Below are 22,496 nucleotides of genomic sequence, written 5' to 3'. Positions count from 1 at the left end.
GCATTCAATGAACTTGAAAGGCAACACATGTAAAATAGATAAATGAAAATTATTTTTTTGCACAAAACAATTAGCCTGTGGAATTTATTGCCACAAGATATCTTTAAGACAAAGAGGTGAATGGCTTTCAAAAAGGATTAGACACTTTCATGGTTAATGAGGATTATTTTACAAAGTACATGAACCCTCATGCTTCAGGTCATTAGGTAACTGATGGTGTTAGAAAGAAATTTCTCTTGCAAACATGTTATTCTAGCATTGTCCACCGTGGGGGTTTCTTGAAGCATCTGGCAATGGTCATTATCAGAGACAAGTTTCAGAGTAGCAGCCATGTTAATCTGTATCTGCAAAAAGGAAAGGAGGACTTGTGGCACTTTAGAGACTAACAAATTTATTTGAACATAAGCTTTCGTGAGCTACAGCTCACTTCATTGGATGCATCTAAGGTGCCACAAGTCCTCCTTATCAGAGACAAGATACTAGACCACATGGACTAATCTGATATTGCAGTACTTACATTCCTAAATGGAACATGGCCAGGCAGCATCCTTTTAGGAAGGAGACAACAGATTGTTGTGTTTAAAGTAGGTTAATTCCCTTTATAACAGTCATTGTTCTGACAAAATGTTTAGGAATTGATCCTTTTTAGGAATTAGAGTTTCAATGTAACCGGGATACCAAACTACCAAACAGTTGGTCTACAGATTAGTGAGGCTAGGAGTGTTTACAAGACGACGTTTGCAGAGTTCATTGTGCCAGCTTGTTCTCAGTTTAGGGCCCATCTTGCCTCAGAACCAGATGTAATCATTTCAGAGTGAGCATGGGTGAGTTACAGCTGCAAAACCAGCAAGGCCCCTCCAGTGACATCTACTGGTCAAAAGATTTATTCAGTGAATCCCAACACTCAACATACTTTAAAAATTGTTCCACATGAAGGGCCTAAGTTTGATCTTACTTAGCTGCCTGAACACGTATCAAGCTTTCATTATAATATCTGTGAAAAATGTTGGATGTATTTTCAACTTGTTATTTTTATCTGTTGTACACATTTTCTAGGGGTATTTTTTATCATATTATAAACACATAGACTATATTCTGTATCCATCACACTTTTATAGTCAATGTGCAGTATTAGACATTAAATACAAAAATCTGATGGTAGATAGACACACACTCTTACACTTTACATCTTGTTTTATGGGATTGGCTGGCTATAGAGATTGGTAGAGTAATATGTCACCAATTGATCCTCTAGTGACAAATTTTAGGATTCAATGGAAATGAGTCCTTGGTCCTAGTGGAACCATGTCCCCCATCCACTATTTCAGCTAGCACCTCTGTTGGCAGTAACGGTGGAGAAGCCAATTGAATGGGCAGGGAAATCGCCTTCTCCCCCTTTTCTCACCTTTTGACTTGTTCCTTTCAGACCGGATATGAGGTACATTGGTGAGGCAAGGTGAGGGAGCTAAGATTGCCATTGCCTGTACCATAGCTGTGGATAAAAAGGACTTTTCTCTACAAGGAGTTTATCCAGCACCTTTCAGGAATGCTAAACAACTGAACATTTCAGCCAGTATTTTCAAAAGTGACTTCTAGTTTTGGGTTCCCAATCTGAGATACTGAGTCTCAAAGTGAGCACGCAAAATGATGGCAGCCAAGATTAGCAGACTCTTTTGAAAATGTCGACCTGTTCAATACTATATTCAAGAAATTATTGTGGGAAGCTTACATGGCGTTGTGTGTTGTATTTTAATAACCGATTTACTTTTCAAATTATTTTTGATTTTGGAGGGTTTTTAAAATTATTAATGCAGAAGGGCCAAATTCAGGCTGGCAGTGAACAAAACTTCCTTAAACATTGCAAATGTGGGTCATAAACCTGCCTACCTTGGTTCTGTCATCACTTGATAATCTCAGGTGTAGTGTGGTAGTGCTTATGAGCCAAAAGTGTGGTATGACTTCTAATGACTACTATAAACAGACCTGCTCCCCAAACAGCTTATTCATACCACAGACAAGAGAAGGAGCAAAACTGTGCATCTAGGAATGTTTTGGAGGCTTTTATGTGTTGAACCTCCATCAGGCCCAGAGGGAGTGACTTCAGTAGAATGTCACCGAAAGGCAGGGGTGGGAGTGTTTGTGATTGGTGGGAATATGGTTCGGACTGAGAGGTCAGTAAGGCTAGCATTCAGTTCCGGCATTAAAATTTATGCCTAAGGAGCAAAGCTTATGAGTAATTCACTGCTTGAGGCCAGCATCCACTGATTTTTCCCTTCATCCCATCCCTTTTTAACTACACTCCACCCTTACATAACATGTGGAGATCCAGCAGCTTACTGCTTTCTAGACAGGAGGACTGAAGTGTAGCTGTGCTTAAATGGGAGTCACTTTAAAATGATTTTATATCTTAATTACTCTAACCCCATGTATTAGAGTGAATCAGTCTTAAAGAGGAGGGGCTCATTAAGCTGTCAAGATGAGCTTGAGCACTAAAAAAGGAATCGGACAAAATGTGATTTAGCCCAAAATGAATGGGTATTATTAGATAATTAATGTAATTAGCAATAACTAATAATGGAATAATTATCCTTATTCAGTGGAAGCATAGTCCTTTGATTTATTATGAAAGCCATAAAAGAAATAAAATAAAATAAACCATTTAAGCCAACCTAATGACTAGCAGGCAACAAACAAGGTTTTAGCATCAATCAACAGGCAGTACGTTTTTTTATATTATTTTTCCTGGAGTAATCTTTCCTTAATCCCTTGCACAGAGCTGAAGCTCTTGGAGTTATACAAACTACATGATACTGTACCCAATTTCTCTGCTTCCCTAGCACAATGCTGCATTGGAGCCAGCTTAACTGGCCACTGGAGAATTCCCCCATAGTGGAATCCTTGGGTGACGTAGACTCACCATAGTGGCTCCTGAAGTATTCCTTCCAATACAGGGGGGCTAGCTAATGGAAAGGGGACATAGCTGGGTGTTCTTATGTTCAGCAATTCCTGGCTGACAAACAACCCCTGAGATCACTGGCAGCAAACATAAATTAGAGAAACCGTCAGGTTGCTCTGAATTACCTCTGCATTTCATACCGGAGTGTCACAGAGACATCTTTGCTCATTCTCATGCTGACCAGTCCCTCAGGATCTGAGCCATTATTTCTAGCATAACTAGGGCTACCTGTAGAAGGTTCTGGATTGACAATCTTGGGGAATGAAGTCTTCTACTTACCCTTAGACCAGGTAAAACAAAGGCAACAGGAGTGCAAGCTTCCCCACCCCACTAAAATGCCTCAACCTTTTTCAAAAGGAGCTACCAGAAATGCACTGTGCAGTACAGGGCAGTCTGAACAACATGTTCATGCAATCTTAGGTCGTTCTCTTGAGTCTGCAGAAAGGTTGTCAGATAGTATTTAATAGGAACCAAATAGAAATGCTTTTCTTAATAACCTCAAATGAAAATGTATCTTTTCTCCTTTGCCTGCATCTTTTAATTGCTCTCTCGTTGTTTATCCCCATAATTGTATTATTTAACTCTGCCATGGATTTTGGATTAAGTGTGATGGGCCACAGTCACAAAGTTTGGATCCTCATTCAAACTCTTCTCTTCGGGATTTTCCTTGGATACATTAGACAGGTGGGGCCAGTTCAAATCTTGATTTGATTTGAATCTGGATTTGATTTATCTAGCTACTTTTATGATCTCCATTACTGGAGTTTTCCTAAAGCCTGGAACTGTTCAGAACCAAGGTCTTGGCTCAAACTCACCTCTCATATAAAATAAAGTTGTGCTGAACTAAGGCAAACTATTCTTACTGTTGGTTAATAAACGGCCATCACATTAAATCCCTGCTACTCTCAAATTGGAACTGATGTTTTAAGGCCCACTCCTGCACACTCTTTACTATTGAATGTTGTGATTACTGCTGTGAATGGCCCAACTGACATCAAATGCAGCTGCACAAAACAATAAGCACTATTATTGGTGGTAAGCATGTGCAACATCTAACCCATAATGACGAAAGTCTCCATTATTATCAGGGATCGTAGTTTTCCGTGATTAAAAAACAAAATTCTCCAATAAAAAAACCATAAAATCCACAGTTTTCCACAATTAAAATGAAATGCTTAACTTTAGTTTCCCTAGCCACAATATATATAGGTATCAGTTGAACACAATGTTTTACTGATATACAGTAGAACCCCATTTATCCGAGCCTCCATTATCCGGCTCTCAGTATTAACTGAGTCACCAGCTGTCCGGGGCGAACAGTGACTGGGGCTCGGGAGGTCAGTCCCAGGCAGCTGCGTAATGGAGGCTCAGAAAACAGGGTTCTACTGTACGTTTTTATTTTTTCACAAAATTGTAAAAACTAAAGATTCTCTTTAAAAATGCAAATTCCATGTTTTTCCATGGCAAATGGATTTCTAGGATCTCTGTTTATTACCAATTTTCTGTGTCATTCAGTTTCCCGTAAGATTATTTTAAAAGCATATGGAAGGAAAAAATAAAACAAAAAAATAAAGGCCACAAATTTTTTAAATGAATGCCTGAAGCCAGCGGGAGTTGCCAAGTGCTCAGAATTTTTGAAAATCTGGCAACTTATTTAGATACCCTATTATGGATTTAGGAATGTAATTTCAGGCGCCCAATTTCGAAAATCTTGGCCAAAAACTGTACTAAATGCCACAGTAGTTAGCAGTAGACTGGGTGACAAAATAAAAATGTGCTGAAAAATGTCCAGTAGAAATGAACATGTTCAGGAAATGAATCGCAGGGTGGACAATGTAAAAAAATACCATTGAAAGTGACAACCTATAAAGAAATAATTTGGTAGCTTTGTGCCTAACCCCTAGAATCATCTTATAATTCCCTTTTTCATTAAAAAAAAACAAAAAACAAATCAATTGGCTTACTATAGTTTTATAAAACAAAAACAAGTTAAGTGGCACCAGCAGAATGTGTATCTTTGTGTATTTATTGTAACATTGGCTGTTTATTTGGAAGCTGCACTGAATTAAATGTGGAGGAGTTTCTCAAGCACAGAAAGGAACATGAACACTTTTAAATGGTTAGCATTTCACATACACAGGACTAAAGTAAAGGGTCCCCACTGTTCGGTTGCACTTTTTAATTAAATGGGAAACGTGCCACTGTTCAAGGGCAGTTCAGATTTAATGTACATATTCTCTGTCTTTATTACACACAGATATGCAAAGTATAACATGAAGTCAAGATACATAATTATATTGTAATAGTATTCTTTCATATTTAAAATTATTATTTATGATACAGTACACACTACATTTATATAAACAAATGCATACAATATAGGTAGAGTACTGCACCATATATTAGGAATTTAAATGAGAGAATACTATTTGAAGCTTAACTTTTGAGGGATCAATCCAATCTACACTGAAGTTAATGGGAATCATTCCATAGAGTTTAATAGGAGTTGGATTGAGTCATAAGACAGTATAAATATACTTATTAAAACAGCTGAAACCTGGTGAAGGAAGAGAGCCTGAACGTCTATGCTGCTTTTATTAGCCCCACTGCGTAGGTCCCGCAAACCCAAGTCTGGGCTCAGACTCGCTGCTGTGGGGTTTGTTTGTTTATTTATTTGGTTTTGCTTTGCTATGTAGACTTACCCCTAAAGTACTTGGAGAAAAATGTTAAACTTTCAACCTTTCCTGGCTTCTGTTGGTTTGTATCACAAACTTAATGTTATTCAAATGATGCTTTTGTAGGCCTATTTCCCTTGTTATTTCAAATAATATGGTCATTATTCTTAGTTCAGAGAATAACAGTTCACACCAAAACAAAAATGTTGCTCTAGATTTGTACTGGCAATCAAGAATGTGTTAGCAGCAATTGGATCTTCCCTTTTAGTGACTCCCTGAGAAACTGTTATGTTAGGACAAAGCATAGCATACAGGCTTCTAGAAACCAAGAAAAAAAACTGCTACTCACCAGTTTTTAAAGCAAATATTAAGTCATCAAACTCTTGTGATTCCTCGTCAGACACCAATGAGCTGTTACTAAATCCTCCAGAAGTGTTGAAGGCATGCCCATTTTGCGGGCTCTGCTTAAAAGCAGCACTGGCCTGACTAGCTGGCCGCAAGGATGCCCTCTCCCAGTCTGCTGGCACCTTAAATGAGTTTAAAAGTCTCAAAGCTGCAGTTATCATCAAAAGCTATAGCACATGAATAGTTCTGTCTGTCCACATTCTTAACCAGACCCTCTTCACTGCCGTATCTGAATGGTTTGAACCCATGACTATGCAGGATCAGGGGAGTTATAATGGGCTTTTTGGCACCTCTTCCTGGGGAAAGTCTAGCTCAATGTTTTTCTCTTTAAAATTACTGTAATTGATTACAAGTAATTTGGCTTTGTGTTCATTATGAATGGTGTAGTTGGTTTAAAAAAGTCATCCAACTTTACCCCATATCTGAAGATTCTCCTCAGGTACAGAGAAGTTCTAATTGAAGTACTCTAAAATTCCATTGAAAATCTCTTTGTTTGTTCTTTCTTTGAATGTCAACGTGGTTGCCTTTCCCCATCTCCTGAGACCCTCCAGAACAGTCTGTCTTTCCTCTCCATACAATCTAAGATCCTCTTTCTTTCCACTTGATACGACCCTTCACTGGCACCCCACTCTTTCCCTCCCATCCCACGACAATCTTATTTATTTGTTTAAATAATTCATCTTCACAATATTATGTGCCTTTGAAAATGCTGGGGCAGGGCTTGGTAGTACATCCTATCAGCCACCTAATTTAAAACTAGAACTGGCCAGAAAACAGAATTTCTGTCCCAGAAAAAAAATGAGTTTGAATTGTTTTTGTTTCACATAACTCATCATGTGACAAATCCAATTGTGACATCCATAAAGATCAGAGGTGAAAACCTGGCCCTACTGAAGTCAACAGGAGTTTTGCCATGGACTTCAATGGGGCCAGGATTCACCCCAGAATTACAGTAACCTGGAAAGTATTTTATGTTGACTGTGACCTACTTTTCAAATACGCAATCCATGGCCTTATAACAAAGCTAATAAGCAATGTAAAAAAAAAGGGGGGTGGGGTGGGGAGGGGTGATCTATAGCTCTGATGTTACCAGAGAGCTGTAATTCACAGGAGCGCTACCATGCCTGAGAATAGCAACTTTTATTGTACAAGCTAACATCATTATATATCCCCCCCCAGATTCAGACATGAAGCATAAAAACAAAAATAATCCCACCCCGGCAATTCACAGGTGGTCATCTCACATCTATGTATATCACTGTTTCCCCATTCAGCTTTACAGTAAGTATGATAATGATTATGAGGTATAGAATACAGGTACCTCTTCTATAGCACTGATCAGGTTCTGAGTAGACTTGCTGATCTCTCCTCCTGCTGGGGGCATCCCACTGCCATGTGTGAAGAAGGCGGAGCCTGGGCTTGTATGTCCATTCATATCTATGGTGTAACTTGCTTTCACAGGGCAACAAAGCTGGTTGTGTAGGATAAAATACACCACAAAGACGTAAAGACCCTGGAGAAAAGGAAAGCATCAGTGAAATGAAGCAATCCTAGATTGGGAACACAGAGTCATGACAAGATTCTACATGCCGTAGCAGATGCCCCCTTTTACTCCAACAGCCAATGGTTCATGTGATTGGGATATGAAACACTGAATCACAAGAGCAGGTGTCATTGTAAAACTCAGGTTTAGAAGTTAACAGTAAGTGTAATCTTATGTCCTGAGGCCCCCAGTAATGGGTCATTAAAAATGATTATCTGGTTAACCCACCCAGTTGTGAAGCCAAGATCAGAGCAAAAAACAAGTTTCGCAGCCATCACAACAGTGAGAAAACAGGTTTAGGGACTGCTTTACAACAGAAACTGGCAACTGCTCACCACTTATTTTATTCTGCCAGCCACTATTTTTTGTTCTCATATTGACCTGCTGGCTTCTTACATTCCTGCTCTAATATCAATCTCATGCAAACTGCATTGCTGCCATCACTGATATCAAGCTGCAGTTTTAAAAGAAATTCTCCATGCTACTCCCTAATTGAACAGTGGCTTTCATTTACGATTTTTACAAGAGCCCTTCTGTGTGTGTCTCTGTGGCTCTTCTTTAAAACTTGCTAATTTTGACCTTTAAGTTGAGCCAACACAAAGTGTTAAAACTGTGTCTTTTGTCTGCACAAAAATCATATCATTTAACTTTTGGGACTGAAATTTGACTCTCTCTTTCTGGTCTGATTGTTAAATTATATGAATATTGGGTGTGGGCAGAAGGGAACAACTTTTTAAATAAAGAAGAAGGAGTTAATTCCGAGATCTGCAGAAAGGAGAATTCTAGAAGGCTTCCTTTTATTGAATTTGCATTATTTTAATGGCTCCCTCTGTCGTCAGGACTTATGAAAAAACTAAATAGGGCAAGTTGTTTGAAATGTACCCTACAGGCATGAAACTTGTAATTGAGCTTATAAATAGTAAATGAGCTTTCATTTAGCCTCTTATTCTGAGGAATTTCTAATGTTTGCAACTTTAAATATGAAACGAGACTGGGAACACCCAGTTTCTGTATGTATGTACACCTACGCAACAGACTGACTGAAACCACACTTTATCAGAGAGTCATAGATTCATAGATTTGAAGGCCAGAAGAGACCCTTATGATTATCAGGGCCAGATTAAAGACTTTTAGAGCCCTATGCACTATGGAAATTTGCCGGGGGGGGAGGGGGGTGCTACCTATCTTAGACTAGATAGAGAGGGCCAAAGCCTGTGGGGTTGCTGCCCTCCCCATAAGAATGGGGAAGGGGTACTATACCCTGTATGCAGCCAGGGACCTGCTCCCAGTCCCACCTATTCCTGATCTCAGGCTCAACTGCCGGTAGGAGTAGTAAATCCCCAGCCCTGCTTCTGCCTCTGGGCTCTTGTCTTGCCTCGGGCCTGGTAGGATCTGAGTGCAGCTGGGGTGGGCAAGTTGCTTCCTGCACTATTGATCATGGGTGCAAAACCTAGTGGCACTATGACCCTGTGAGCCAGGTCACAACACCACTCACTCACTCATTCAGCTGGGGTGGCCAGGCTAAATCTGAAATGGGGGTCCTGTGCAAGTGCACCCAGTGCATATTGGTTAATCCAGGCCTGATGATCATGTAATACAAGAAGATGAAACCCCCAATCGGCTGAATACCATAAAAATGCCCCCTAAAACTATTGCAATGTTTGCTTCAGATTTTTTCAAAACAAGTTTAAGAGCAATAAAAATGTTAAACAATTAACTGTATTGATAAAAAAGGATTTTTTGACTGGATGATCTGTTTTTGTTTCTCAGTGATGTTCATGAACATCTTCGGGGAGGGGAGCCTTGTGAAAACTGAGTGGTGAGGTAAGTCTGTAAATTTAAAAATTAAAGCACATAGTACATACTTTTTTCTTTTTTTTTTTTTTAAACCAAAGGAACTATTGAACAGGAGCTAAAACATCCTCCCACTCTAAAAACAAATCTAAGGACTTTTAGGTGGGTTGGACATAATAGGATCAGCAACTGAAACATTTTCTGTAAAAAAGTTAAGTATAAATTAGGGCTGTCAAGCGATTAAAAAATTAATTGCAATTAATCACACTGTTAAACAATAAGAATACCGTTTATTTAAATATTTTGGATGTTTTCTACATTTTCAAATATATTGAGTTCAATTATAACACAGAATACAAAGTGTACAGTGCTTACTTTATATATTTATTTTTGATTACAAGTATTTGCACTGTAAAAAAACCAAAAGAGTATTTTTCAGTTCAATACAAGTAATACAAGTACTGTAGTGCAATCTCTTTGATTTGAAAGTTGAACTTACAAATTTAGAATTATGTACAAAAAACAACTGCATTCAAAAATAAAACAATGTCAAACTTTAGAGCCTACAAGTCCATTCAGTCCGATGTCAGCCAATTGCTCAGACAAACAAGTTTGTTTATATTTGCAGGAGATAATGCTGCCTGCTTCTTGTTTACAATGTCACCTAAAAGTGAGAACAGGTGTTCTCATGGCACTGTTGTAGTTGGCGTCCCCGCAAGATATTTACATGCCAGATGTGCGAGAGATTCATATGTCCCTTCACGTTTCAACCACCATTCCAGAGGCAATGTATCCATGCTGATGACAGGTTCTGCTTGATAACAATCCAAAGCAGTGCGGACCAATGCATGTTCATTTTCATCATCATTTCAGGCCACCAGCAGAGGGTTGATTTTCTTTTTTGGTTGTTTGGGTGCTGTAGTTTCTGCATCGGAGTGTTGCTCTTTTAAAACTTCTGAAAGCATGCTCCACACCTCAACCCTCTCAGATTTTGGAAGGCACTTCAGATTATTAAAGCTTAGGTCAAGCACTGTAGGTATCTTTAGAAATCTCACATTGGTACCGTCTTTATGTTTTGTAAAATCTGCAGTGAAAGTGTTCTTAAAACTAACGTGCTGGGTCATCATCTAAGACTGCTATAACATGAAATATATGGCATAATGTGGGTAAAACAGAGCAGGGGACATACGGTTCTTCCCCCAAGGAGTAGAGCCACAAATTTAATTAATGTTTTTTTTTGTTTTTTTTTTTAAATGAGCATCATCAGCATGGAAGCATGTCCTTTGGAACGGTGGCCGCAGCATGAAGGGGCATACAAATGTTTAGCACATCGGACACGTAAATACCTTGCAGTGCCATCTACAAAAGTCCCATGCAAATGCGTGTTCTCACTTTCTGGTGACATTGTAACGAAGTTGGCAGCATTATCTCTCGTAAATGTAAACAAACTTTTTTGTCTAAGTGATTGGCTGAACAAGAAGTAGGACTGAGTGGACTTGTAGGCTCTGAAGTTTTACATTGTTTTGTTTTTGGTGCAGTTATGTAACAAACAAACAAAGTCTACATTTGTAAATTGCACTTTCACGATAAAGAGATTGCACTACAGTACTTGTATGAGGTGAATTGAAAAATACAGTTTATTTTGTTTATCATTTTTACAGTGCAAATATTTGTAATAAAAATAATAATATAAAGTGAGCAGCGTACACTTTGTATTGTATTGTAATTGAAGTTATTATATTTGAAAATGCAGAAAAACATCCAAAAATATTTTATACATTTCAATTGGTATTCTATTGTTTAACAATGCAACTAAAACTGCGATTAATAGCGATAAATTTTTTATCATTATTAATTTTTTGAGTTAATTGCATGAGTTAACTGCGATTAATCGACACCCCTAATATAAAGCATAAAAAGGTATGAATAATGATTGTTGTTGAAGCAATTCTAAGAAGAACTGATGATAGTGAAATCATTGCACTCCGGAGTTCAGACAGTCTCTAGAAATTCAGTCTCTAAGAACCCATTCATAAAAGTTGCACATATATTTTATGTACCGTTTGCATTTTTCAAAAAGAATCTGCATGTTGAAAATGACTCACGTCAAAACTACGCACTTCCTTCCCATCGAATTGCAAGGATATAAGATTTTGCTGTGGAAGGCCAAATTCTGCCAGGCCCTGCCATATGTCCTGGCAGTAGACACTCTGCCAGAAAAACTTGATATGATGCAAAGTGCCACTGAGGATTGGCAGTCAACTAGCGCTACTGCAAAAGCAGATTGAACTGGCCAATGCGGGGGCATGATTAGGTAACTATAGCGCCCCAGTGGAAACTAAAGCTACATCCTATATAGAAATGTCAAGGGAAGACAGGTGGTGGTACTAGCCTGGGTAAATCATCTCAAATGAATCTGCTTGGAACATACTAGAGCAGGCAGTGCAAAAAGATGCCCTTTGCACTTCCTTCCCTCTTCCCTGTGCCAGCAAGAGTGAATCTGGCTTGAAACATTCTAAACTTTCCCTGGGCACCTCAAAGGGAGTGTGTGCTCTTCCAACAAGAAAGAAAAGGTCAATTCAGAACAACTGCTATCCCTGACGTAACTGGATGAATTAATTGGGAGGGATAGGGAATCCCTGGTCACATCCTCTTTCTCCCACGCATACTCCATGCCAGCGTGAGGTATGAGTTTCTAGAGTGGCTCCATACCACCAGAAGATATACCAATTTAGGCTGGAATCTGCCAGTGACGAGAGATCAAGCTCCATTACCAAACACAAGAATCTGGAACAGAGGTTGGCTCTCTGCAATGCTAGTACATGAGAAGAAGGGTACCTTTAGAGGGTTTAAGGCAGGAGTACAGGCTGCAAACAACAGAAGGCAGTATGGTTGTTTTGTGCACAGAGCACTGCACTGCACAGCCCAATTCCAAAAGAGAGCAGTGACATACTTATGTGACTATGGAGCCCCAGAAGAGATTAAAGCTGCTCTCACTTATGTGGCAGGTGGCTGTTTGCTGCTCCTTGTCAGCCCAAGCCTCCAGCTCAACTTATTCCACTATATTAATTCTATTATTAAACATTTAGATTGCAGAAGTACCTGGAGGTCTTGATCTGGGATCAGTGCCCCATTGTGCTAAGCACTGTATGAATGAATAGAACAAAGACAAGTCCCTTTTCCAGATATCTCATAGTTAAGGCTAGCTGCAACAGGTGGATGAACAAATAAGTGGATGTGAAGGACAAGGCAAAAAGATGCGGATATATGCATAAGTAAGTAGGCTAAGTGGTCACAGTGGCATATTATTCTAATCAGATTAGTAGCTACTATGGAGGTTTAATTTTGAGTGTATTTCAAACACTTGCAGTCCAGAGGAACCGTTATTATATTAGTCGAGGTTCAGAGAGATTGAGAGACCCACCAGATTCATCTGTACAATTCAACTCTTAAAATAACCCTTCTTGGAGTTACACAGTAGTGGGGAACACATAGCGACAATTTACTAGCAGCGGGTAGGCTTCAACACCCCAGGCTCATGGCAACAAAGCATCATTATAGAAGAGCCCCAGCTCTGCTACACTTAAGGTTAAGACCAACTGCTGTTGGCTGGGTACATCTGCCTCATCTATAATTTCAGTACTTTTTTTTGTAAGTACACTCTTGGTCCAGAGGGGCTGGTATTAATCATAAAATAGTTTTAAGGTCAGTGACTTACAGTGTGTATTCCCTAATTTAAAATAGTCAGTTATCATCTTGCAAGAGCAGACACAGAGACAAACAGCAGAGGTACTTCTCTCAGGACCTGGAAGTCTGTCCGTGTTCTTATGAGAGCCAAGCAGCAGTGGCAATCGTGATGGTTCCTGTTGAAGGCTGGGGTGGAATTTCATTATGTGAGGTTCAGAGGGACTTCCACATTTTAATACACACTTATGATGAAATTGCTAATCTGTGTTTTTCCATAATGAGTACATAGATTACTCAGATAACCTGTCCGAGTCAAAGGGCACACAAGCAGTCACTGGCTAAGTCAGATATTAGAAACATGAATCCTGACTCTGAGGCCATGTCTACGCTATCACTTATGTCAGCAAAATTTATGTTGCTCCTGGATGTGAAAAAAGCCCACCCCTGAGTGACATAAATTTCGCCAGCATAAGCAGTAGTGTACACAGCACTATGTTGGTGGGAGAACTTCTCCTGCCAAAATAGTTACCAAAATAGCTCATTGGGAGTGGTTTAATTATGTCACTGACAGAGCTCTCTCCCATCAGCATAGAGAAGCTACGGGGATCTTACAGTGGCACAGCTGTATCGGAATAGCTCTGCCGCTGTAAGCTCAACTAATGTAGACACAGCCTTAGTTCTCTCACCCCTGTGCTCTCACTATTACAACACTGCCATCCAAGCAGAAGCTGAGAAAGCAACTTAAATTATGACTAGGGAAAGCAACACTCCTTGCTATGCACCATTTACAAAAGCATTACTTTCATAGACTCATACATTGCAAGGCCAGAAGGGCCCATTGTGATAATCTAGTCTGTACTCCTGTATAACACAGGCCATAGAACTTCCCCATAATAATTCCTAGAGCAGATCATTTGGAAAAACATCCAGTGTTGATTTAAAAATGGTCAGTGATGGAGAATTTACCGTGACTCTTGGTAAATTGATCCAATGGTTAATTACTCTCACCATTAAAAACTCTGCAATTGTAGAGTTTAAACAACTCCCAGACCTTTGATTCCCAGCCTTTCTCGACTAGATTGAAGAGACCATTATTAAATATTTGTTCCCCATGTAGATACTTATAGACTGCAATCCAGTCATCACTTAACCTTCTCTTTGTTAAGCTAGATTGAGCTCCGTGAGTCTATCACTATAAAGGCATGCCTTCTAATCCTTTAATCATTCTTATGGCTCTTCTCTGAACCCTCTCCCGTTTACCAACATCCTTCTTGAATTGTGGGCACCAGAACTGGACACGATATTCCAGCAGTGGTCACATCACTGACAAATATAGAGATAAAATAACCTCTCCCTAGTTCTACTCAAGATTCCCCTATTTATGCATTCCAGGATAGCTCTTTTGGCCACAGCATTACACTGGGAGCTCATGTTCATCTGATTATCCACCACAACCCCCAAATCTTTTTCAGAGTCACTGCTTCCCAGGATAGAGTCCTCCATTCTGTAAGTATGACCTACATTGTTTGTTCCCAGCTGTATACATTTACATTTAGTTGTATTAAAATGCATATGGTTTGCTTGCAGCCAGTTTACCAAGCAATCTAAATTGCTCTGAATTAGTGACCCATCCTCTTCATTATTTACCACTCTTCCAATTTTTGGGTCATCTGCAAACTTCATCAGGGATGATTTTAAGTTTCTTCCAAGCGTCTGGTGCGGGGGGGAGGGGCATGGAGGGTCCAGTGTCCCCCCAGCAGCCACCCAGGTGGAGAGAGGAAGGGGTGAGGACAGAGCCTTTCTGGCAGCTCAGCAGCAGCTGCCTACAGCATCTGCCTGGGAGAGAGCCTGGCTGTGGTGGCAGTGGGCTGTCCCCCACCCAGGCTCGGCTTCTGGGGACAGCGGCTGAATGAGCCAGAGATCCCCACCCTGGCACATTCGGCCCCTGTCTCCAGAAGCCGAGCCTGGGCATGGAGCAGGCTGCTGCTGGCCCCCTCCCCAGCCAGGCTCTCTCCCAGGCAGCTGGTTACGCTGCACGGCGCAGCGACCAGGAGTGGCTTTGTCCCACTCCCCGGGTCTGGGTGCCAGGGAGGGCAGTGGGCAGCCAAACATGCCAGAGGAAGCCGGAGCAGCAGCAGGTAATGTGGGGTGTGGGAGAGAGCATGGGGTCTCGGGTTGGGGCGGAAGGGAGACACGTTAGGAGGTCACGTATCCTCCGCTTTAGCTGGTGCCTCCCAGCATGGGGAGGCACCAGTCATCTCGTCATTGATAAAAATGTTAAATAGCATAGGGCCAAGAACAAATCCATGTGGGACCCCAGTAGAAACAGACCCACTTGATGACAATTCCCCATTTACAGTTACATTTTAGGACCTATTAATTATCCCATTTTAATCTATTTAAGGTGTGACGTGTTAATTTTATATCAATCTAGTTTTTTAATCAAAATGTCCTGCGGTACTAAATCAAACATCTTACAGAAGTCTAAGTACATTATGTCAACACTATTACCTTTATCAGCCAAACCTGTAATCTTATAAAAAATATCAATTTAGTTTGACAAGATCTATTTTCCATAAACCCATGTTGATTTGCATTAATTGTATTATCCTTCTTTAGTTCTTTATGTTGCCGAAGACGAATGTCAGGCTGACAGGCCTATAATTACCCAGGTCATCCCGTTCACCCTTTTTATAAATTGGCCCAACATTGTCTTTCTTCCAGTCTTCTGAAACTTCCCCAGTGCTCCAAGACTTATTGAAAATCATCGTTAATGGTCCATAAGCTTCTCAGACAGCTCTTTCAAAACTCTTGGAGGCAAGTTATCTGGACTTTCTGATTTAAAATGTCTAACTTAAGTAGCTTCTGTTAACATCCTCAAGATAGAATAGTGGAATGAAAAGAGTGTTATCACCATATGATGAGATTATATCATCTGTTTTTTTCTCCACATATAAAACAGAAATATTTGTTAAACACTTTTGTGAGTTTTTTAAATTATTATTGACAATTCTTCCATTTCCATCTAGCAATGGACCAATACCATTATTAGGATTCTTTCTGTTCCTAATATATTTTTTAAAATTCCTTCTTATTGTCTTTAACAGTGTTGGCCAGAGATTTCTCTTTGTGCCCTTTGGCTTCACTTATCAATTTTCTACAATTCCTATCTTCTGATATTCACTACTATATTCACTACTATCAACGTCCCTTCTCCCATTTGTTGTATTTTTTGTTTTATTTATTTATTATTTTATTTATTTTTTACACTTTCCCTCTAAACCAGTTTGCTTTTCCACCAGCATGGCCTTCTTCCTCAATTGTGGAATTATGGATTTTGGAGCATCTAGTAAGGTGTTCCTAAATGATTCCCAGTTATCATTCAAAACTTTCTGATTAAATTCTTCCTTCCAGCTGATATGACTCATATTTGTTTTCAGCTTTGTGAAACTGGCACTGTTAAAGCACCAAGTATATATATTATTGGCTGGGATGCCATATTATAAAATATCAATACATGATCACTTGTATCTAAGCTACCTGTTTTTAACAGACAGAAGAGTTTTGCTAACTGAAAAAAAGTGGATTCTTCTTTGACTCACTCCCCCAACTGACCCCAGTAAGTCTGGAGTATATGCATTACACAGATGAGTTGGTGCAGTGATGCTACTTGCTCTCGTGTTGTTATGTATATACTCAAAGGGATCTTAAGTATACCCTCACTACACTTATTGACTGTTGCAAAATCTAAGTGTACTCACTTTGCTTTTGTGTAATTATGTGGTTCTGAATATACAATGCTGAGTTCCAACAGCTGTGAAGACTGAAATGCCCTGCACCAGAGTACATTGACCTATGCCTATTTTAGCTAGAAGTCAATATTAGTAGCAACTGATTGTTTGCTTTGAAAGAGCATTAGAAAAGCGCACACACCAGTGTTGTGTGTAGTGGCAGTTTTCACAGTGTTATGGCTCTTTCTGAAAAGCACTCCTCAATGACTATGTAAATAAGGGGGTAGCAAAGCAATGGATTTTGCTCTTATGTTTGTTATTTGACCAAGCTGGTACTATTCTCAGTAACAATTAAGTCAACTTCCAGAAGCCAAGTACCCATCTTCTAGCCAGATGTCTAGAATTTCTTGCATACTTTCAAGGGATATGTGGGGACATGGTCTTTGCTGAGGCGCTCACGGTGAACATGGAAAGGTTATGCTGATGGCACTACCAGACCTGCAGCATGATGGGGAAGGAAGGGGCAAGTGAACTGGTAACAAAAGCACCAGTTCAGTGAGGCCCGCCAACTACTCCAGCAGGGGATCAAAGATAAACAGGCACAGGTAAGCAAGGTATTTATGCTGTTCAGGTGCCAGCAGTGCACCTAATACCATCTTCATCAGAAGTTCGAAAAATTCTGATAAATACAAGGTTGGCCTCACTGTTCTCGAGACCATTCTACATCTTTTGTGCAAAAATAAGGGTTGCCGAGAGCCAGTGTCCTGTACAAACTTCAGAAATTTGTGGCCATATCTCATAAGTTAGTTCTGTGATGTGTGGGGGTGAGGCTGAAACTACTTGCACTTAGAATGAAAAGATTACATGATGAGACTAGTCCTAACACTGCTGCTCTGGTGTTGCTTTTTTCATCCTGAGAGTGGCTGTGGCAGAGAAGGGAGGACTAGAGGACAGAAGTGCTGGTGCTGCTACTGGTACCTGAAACAGAAGAGCAGCGCTCCTACCAGCAGAAGAGTAGAATAACCTGAAAGTGAGGAAGGACAGACAGTGTCAGGTGGCCTGCCGCCACCAATTTTCTTCTGCACATATGGTGATTCACTGGAAATTGTGGGTGTGATATTGAACTCAGACTGCGCAGCCTGGGTTTTTTTTGGCTGTATTGAAGCATACTCATCATACACTAAATAGAATGTTTCTTACTAAGATGATTCGATACAGGGGTGCCAGTCAGGTCTTGTGAATCTACCACAGCAACTACACTTGTACAACATGGGCCAGATCTTCACAGTCTTACCCGTCTCCCCAACCTCAGCTGCTTTGCACTGCTTCACCTGCAAAACAGCCAGAAACCCAGCAGATACAGCTACCTGAGGAATATTCAGGTGGCGTACAGAGAGCATAGTCCTTGGAGACCATTTCAATCCATGAACTTAGAATAGCTCTGAATCTGCCCTAAATTATGCCAGGGCCTGAACCTACCTCGAGCAGCATTATGAATCACAGATCTGCAAAAGTAACAAAGTCACCGTTGCTCACTCTCTTGGGTCTTACACTGAGCACAGCTCAGCCAGAGAAGATGATCAGGGCCCATGCGCCTACATCTGGAGAATGTATGAAGCTGAAAATGCTACCTACTGGTGATGGATGCCCACAATCATATGGAGGCATGCCTGCACTGCACTGGGCCTTTGTCTGTGTGTGTGTTGCTATGCCTGTCACTTTTCTCCTTGGTTTCTGAAGTAGCCTACAGTTCCACAGTTTCCAATGAACAAGGGATACCAATATTAACTTCTGGTTTTTGTCTTCTTGTTACTTCTATTCTAGCAGCCAACAACTTCAGTACAGACATTGCTTGGCTCTCAGCAGAAGCACAGAACACACGCACATCCTCACACAAATGTATACAGATCTGGAGGGCTGATCCATTATATTGGTCTCCATTACACATCCAACACAAACTGGTTTTGTTTTCGGACCCTGAGACATTTGGTTCTGCTCTGTTCTGTGTCACTGGGTGGCTACTGCTATGAGCTCTGTTACAGTTGGGATTTAAGAAGAACTCTCAACTAATAATAATGTAAAGTAAGAGAACAGACCAGAATACAGATTGGCAACAACTCCCTTTTTTGCTGTTGTTTTTCCACAAAAATAGACCCAAGAAGGCTGCTCCCTTCCATAATTTTAAGTTGGGCTTTTAAAGTGAACTATTGTTTTCATGGAAAGTGACACTTCCCACTATGACATTACATCTTTCTTTAAGGCACACGTACAACACTACCATGATATATATCACCAGCCAGCAGATATGCCCTGATATGTCAAAGCCTCCATTTATTTCCCAACAGTGAATTGGATAAGGTGATGCCAGTTGAAATTAGGCCTGAATTTCAAACCAGGCAATTTGTATTTGTATTTATAGAAGTAAAAGCAGTTGTGCAGAACTCCTGATTAAAAAAATGTTACCTTAGCAAATCCTGGTTATCATCCCCTTCCTGGATGTTAATCAGCTGCCACAAAAAAACAACTCATCCTTCAGTGGCAGACCCTAGTCCATATTTTAATTGAACAGCAATCAGCTGCGTTATCGAATCATTACACAAGTATAGTTTTGCTAATGGACATACTTTTAGTATTATAGATTTACAAGAAAGGGACCGATTCTCAGCTAGTGTCAATCTGTTCAGTCCCACTGAAGTCAATGGAGGCAGGCCAATTTACACCAGCTGGACTAGGAAAGTGTCATTCTGTTGTACTGACAATGCCATCACAATAGCTATGCCATACAGATCTACATTTACTATGGCTAATTTTTTCCTGGGTATCTGCTGTATTGGGCAAATCTACCCTTCCCACTGTGGCAGCAGAGGTCCTCAGATGTAGTGAAACTGATTTGTTTCTACTGTGCAGGGGAAGTGGACAGGATTTGGGGAGTTTATGCAGATTACACAGCAGGGTTTTGTGGGGATGAAGGAGCAGCCAAGAAGAGTGGGGATTGGGCAGATAAATGCACCATGACTGTGATAGTTTGGCCATTGCCTCCTGTTAGACAGGGGCAAAATGAGGCAATTGTGGCTTCAGGACTTCAGCGTGACTTTCATGCTAATGCATCAAGTCCTACTTCTTGAACCTAATATGATCAAAAGAGTTTGGTCCATAGGGCTTTAAGCAGCTTCAACCCTCCACAGGGATTTAGTTTGATTTGATCAGTTTATTCAACATGCAGAGATTCAAAAGAATATGGCAACATTCAATTATTGCTGAGGTTAAGAGACCTAGATTAAGAACTGATGAGTTTAGAGAGCCACAAGGTGAATACTTCCAGAGCAAGGAACTTGCAAGCCTAACTGCTACAGAAAGTACAGACTCTGCAACTCAAATAACTGGCAGATTCATGTTTGATCTGGATTCAGAGGCACCCAGTACACACAGGTGACCAGGTAAATTGCCAAGCTGCATGAGTAAGCGCGGGGGGGGGGGGGGGGGGGGACGCATTAGCAACAGGCAAACTTCAAAAAAATTAGAATTTGGAAAGCTCTAAAAAGTTGGATGCTTATCAAAATGTGTTGAATTTGCAAAACTGGGCTAGAAATCATATGAGAACAGGCTCTGATGAGTTTTCTGGTACTTCTTGCTTCCAGTAAGGTCAAGAGAGTTAGGCAGTGCTCAGAGGCACTGGAAAGCTAAAATTCTTAAAGATAAGCTTCAGTTCAAATTTCAGGCCAGTTGTTTTTCTCCTCCTGAACCAGGTCTCCCATCCCTAATGGCAAATTCCTTCTTTATCTAGTGCACAAATTTGCCTTGGGCTGATTCTTCCTGTAGTGGGGCTGGTGGAACAACAAATAGTAATAATGTTTGTCGCCTAAGAACAGTGACCTGGCTTGGGAGGTTCATAGAATCATAGAATATCAGGGTTGGAAGGGACCTCAGGAGGTCATCTAGTCCAACCCCATGCTCAAAGCAGGACCAATCCCCAACTAAATCATCCCAGCCAGGGCTTTGTCAAGCCTGACCTTAAAAACCTCAAAGGAAGGAGATTCCACCACCTCCCTAGGTAAAATGCATTCCAGTGCTTCACCACCCTCCTACTGAAATAGTTTTTCCTAATATCCAACCTAAACCTCCCCCACTGCAACTTGAGACCATTACTCTTCCTTCTGTCATCTGCTACCACTGAGAACAGTCTAGATCCATCCTCTTTAGAGCCCCCTTTCAGGTAGCTGAAAGCCGCTATCAAATCCCCCCTCATTCTTCTCTTCTGCAGACTAAACAATCCCAGTTCTCTCAGCCTCTCCTCAGAAGTCATGTGTTCCAGTCCCCTAATCATTTTTGTTGCCCTCCACTGGACTCTTTCCAGTTTTTCCACATCCTTCTTGTAGTGTGGGGCCCAAAACTGGACACAGTACTCCAGATGAGGCCTCCCCAACGTCAAACAGAGGAGAACGATCACGTCCCTCAATCTGCTGGCAATGCCCCTACTTATACAGCCCAAAATGTCGTTTGCCTTCTTGGCAACAAGGGCACACTGTTGACTCATATCCAGCTTCTCGTCCACTGTAACCCCTAGGTCCTTTTCTGCAGAACTGCTGCCTAGCCACTCGGTCCCTAGTCTGTAGCGGTGCATGGGATTCTTCTGTCCTAAATGCAGGACTCTGCACTTGTCCTTGTTGAACCTCATCAGATTTCTTTTGGCCCAATCCTCTAATTGGTCTAAGTTCCTCTGTATCCTATCCCTACCCTCCAGCGTATCTACCTCTCCTCCCAGTTTAGTGTCATCTGCAAACTTGCTGAGGGTGAAGTCCACGCCATCATCCAGATCATTAATGAAGATATTGAACAAAACTGGCCACAGGACCGACCCTTGGGCACTCTGCTTTATACCGGCTGCCAACTAGACATGGAGCCATTGATCACTACCCATTGAGCCTGACAATCTAGCCAGATTTCTATCCTTATAGTCCATTCATCCAGCCCATACTTCTTTAACTTGCTGGCAAGAATACTGTGGGAGACCATACCAAAAGCTTTGCTAAAGTCAAGGAATAACATGTCCATCACTTTCCCCTCATCCACAGAGCCAGTTATCTCATCATAGAAGGCAATTAGATTAGTCAGGCATGACTTGCCCTTGGTGAATCTATGCTGACTGTTCTTGATCACTTTCCTCTCCTCTAAGTGCTTCAGAATTGATTCCTTGAGGACCTGCTCCATGATTTTTCCAGGGACTGAGGTGAGGCTGACTGGCCTGTAGTTCCCCAGATCCTCCTCCTTCCCTTTTTTAAAGATGGGCACTACATTGGCCTTTTTCCAGTCGTCCAGGACCTTCCCTGATCGCCATGAATTTTCAAAGATAATGGCCAATGGCTCTGCAATCACATCTGCCAACTCCTTTAGCACTCTTGGATGCAGCACATCTGGCCCCATGGACTTGTGCTTGTCCAGCTTTTCTAAATAGTCCTGAACCACGTCTTTCTCCACAGAGGGCTGCTCACCTCCTCCCCATGCTCTGCTGCCCAGTGCAGCAGTCTGGGAGCTGACCTTGTTCATGAAGACAGAGGCAAAAAAAGCATTGAGTACAACAGCTTTTTCCACATCCTCTGTCACAAGGTTGCCTCCCTCATTCAGTAAGGGGCCCACACTTTCCTTGACTTTGTTCTTGGTTGGTCCGTGGTAAGCAGCAAGAAGTCACATGACAAAGAAGTCACCCA

At 41.0% G+C, this 22,496-nt stretch overlaps 1 protein-coding gene across 1 annotated transcript in view; it reads right to left on the bottom strand.

Annotated features, from left to right (window-relative positions):
* Window positions 1-22,496, bottom strand: part of LOC102932938 (adhesion G-protein coupled receptor V1) — a 331,043-nt gene that overhangs the window by 1,996 nt on the left and 306,551 nt on the right. Inside the window, exons 66-67 of the mRNA XM_037902481.2 lie at window positions 7,358-7,549; window positions 5,981-6,158 (exon numbers count right to left, since the gene is read on the bottom strand). Of these exons, the coding sequence (XP_037758409.2) occupies window positions 5,981-6,158; window positions 7,358-7,549 (370 nt within the window). The remainder of the gene's footprint in view (window positions 1-5,980; window positions 6,159-7,357; window positions 7,550-22,496) is intronic.

Source organism: Chelonia mydas, chromosome 5 (genome assembly GCF_015237465.2).
Source record: "Chelonia mydas isolate rCheMyd1 chromosome 5, rCheMyd1.pri.v2, whole genome shotgun sequence".
Taxonomy (NCBI): domain Eukaryota; kingdom Metazoa; phylum Chordata; order Testudines; family Cheloniidae; genus Chelonia; species Chelonia mydas.
This window is presented reverse-complemented; position numbering and strand designations above follow the sequence as displayed.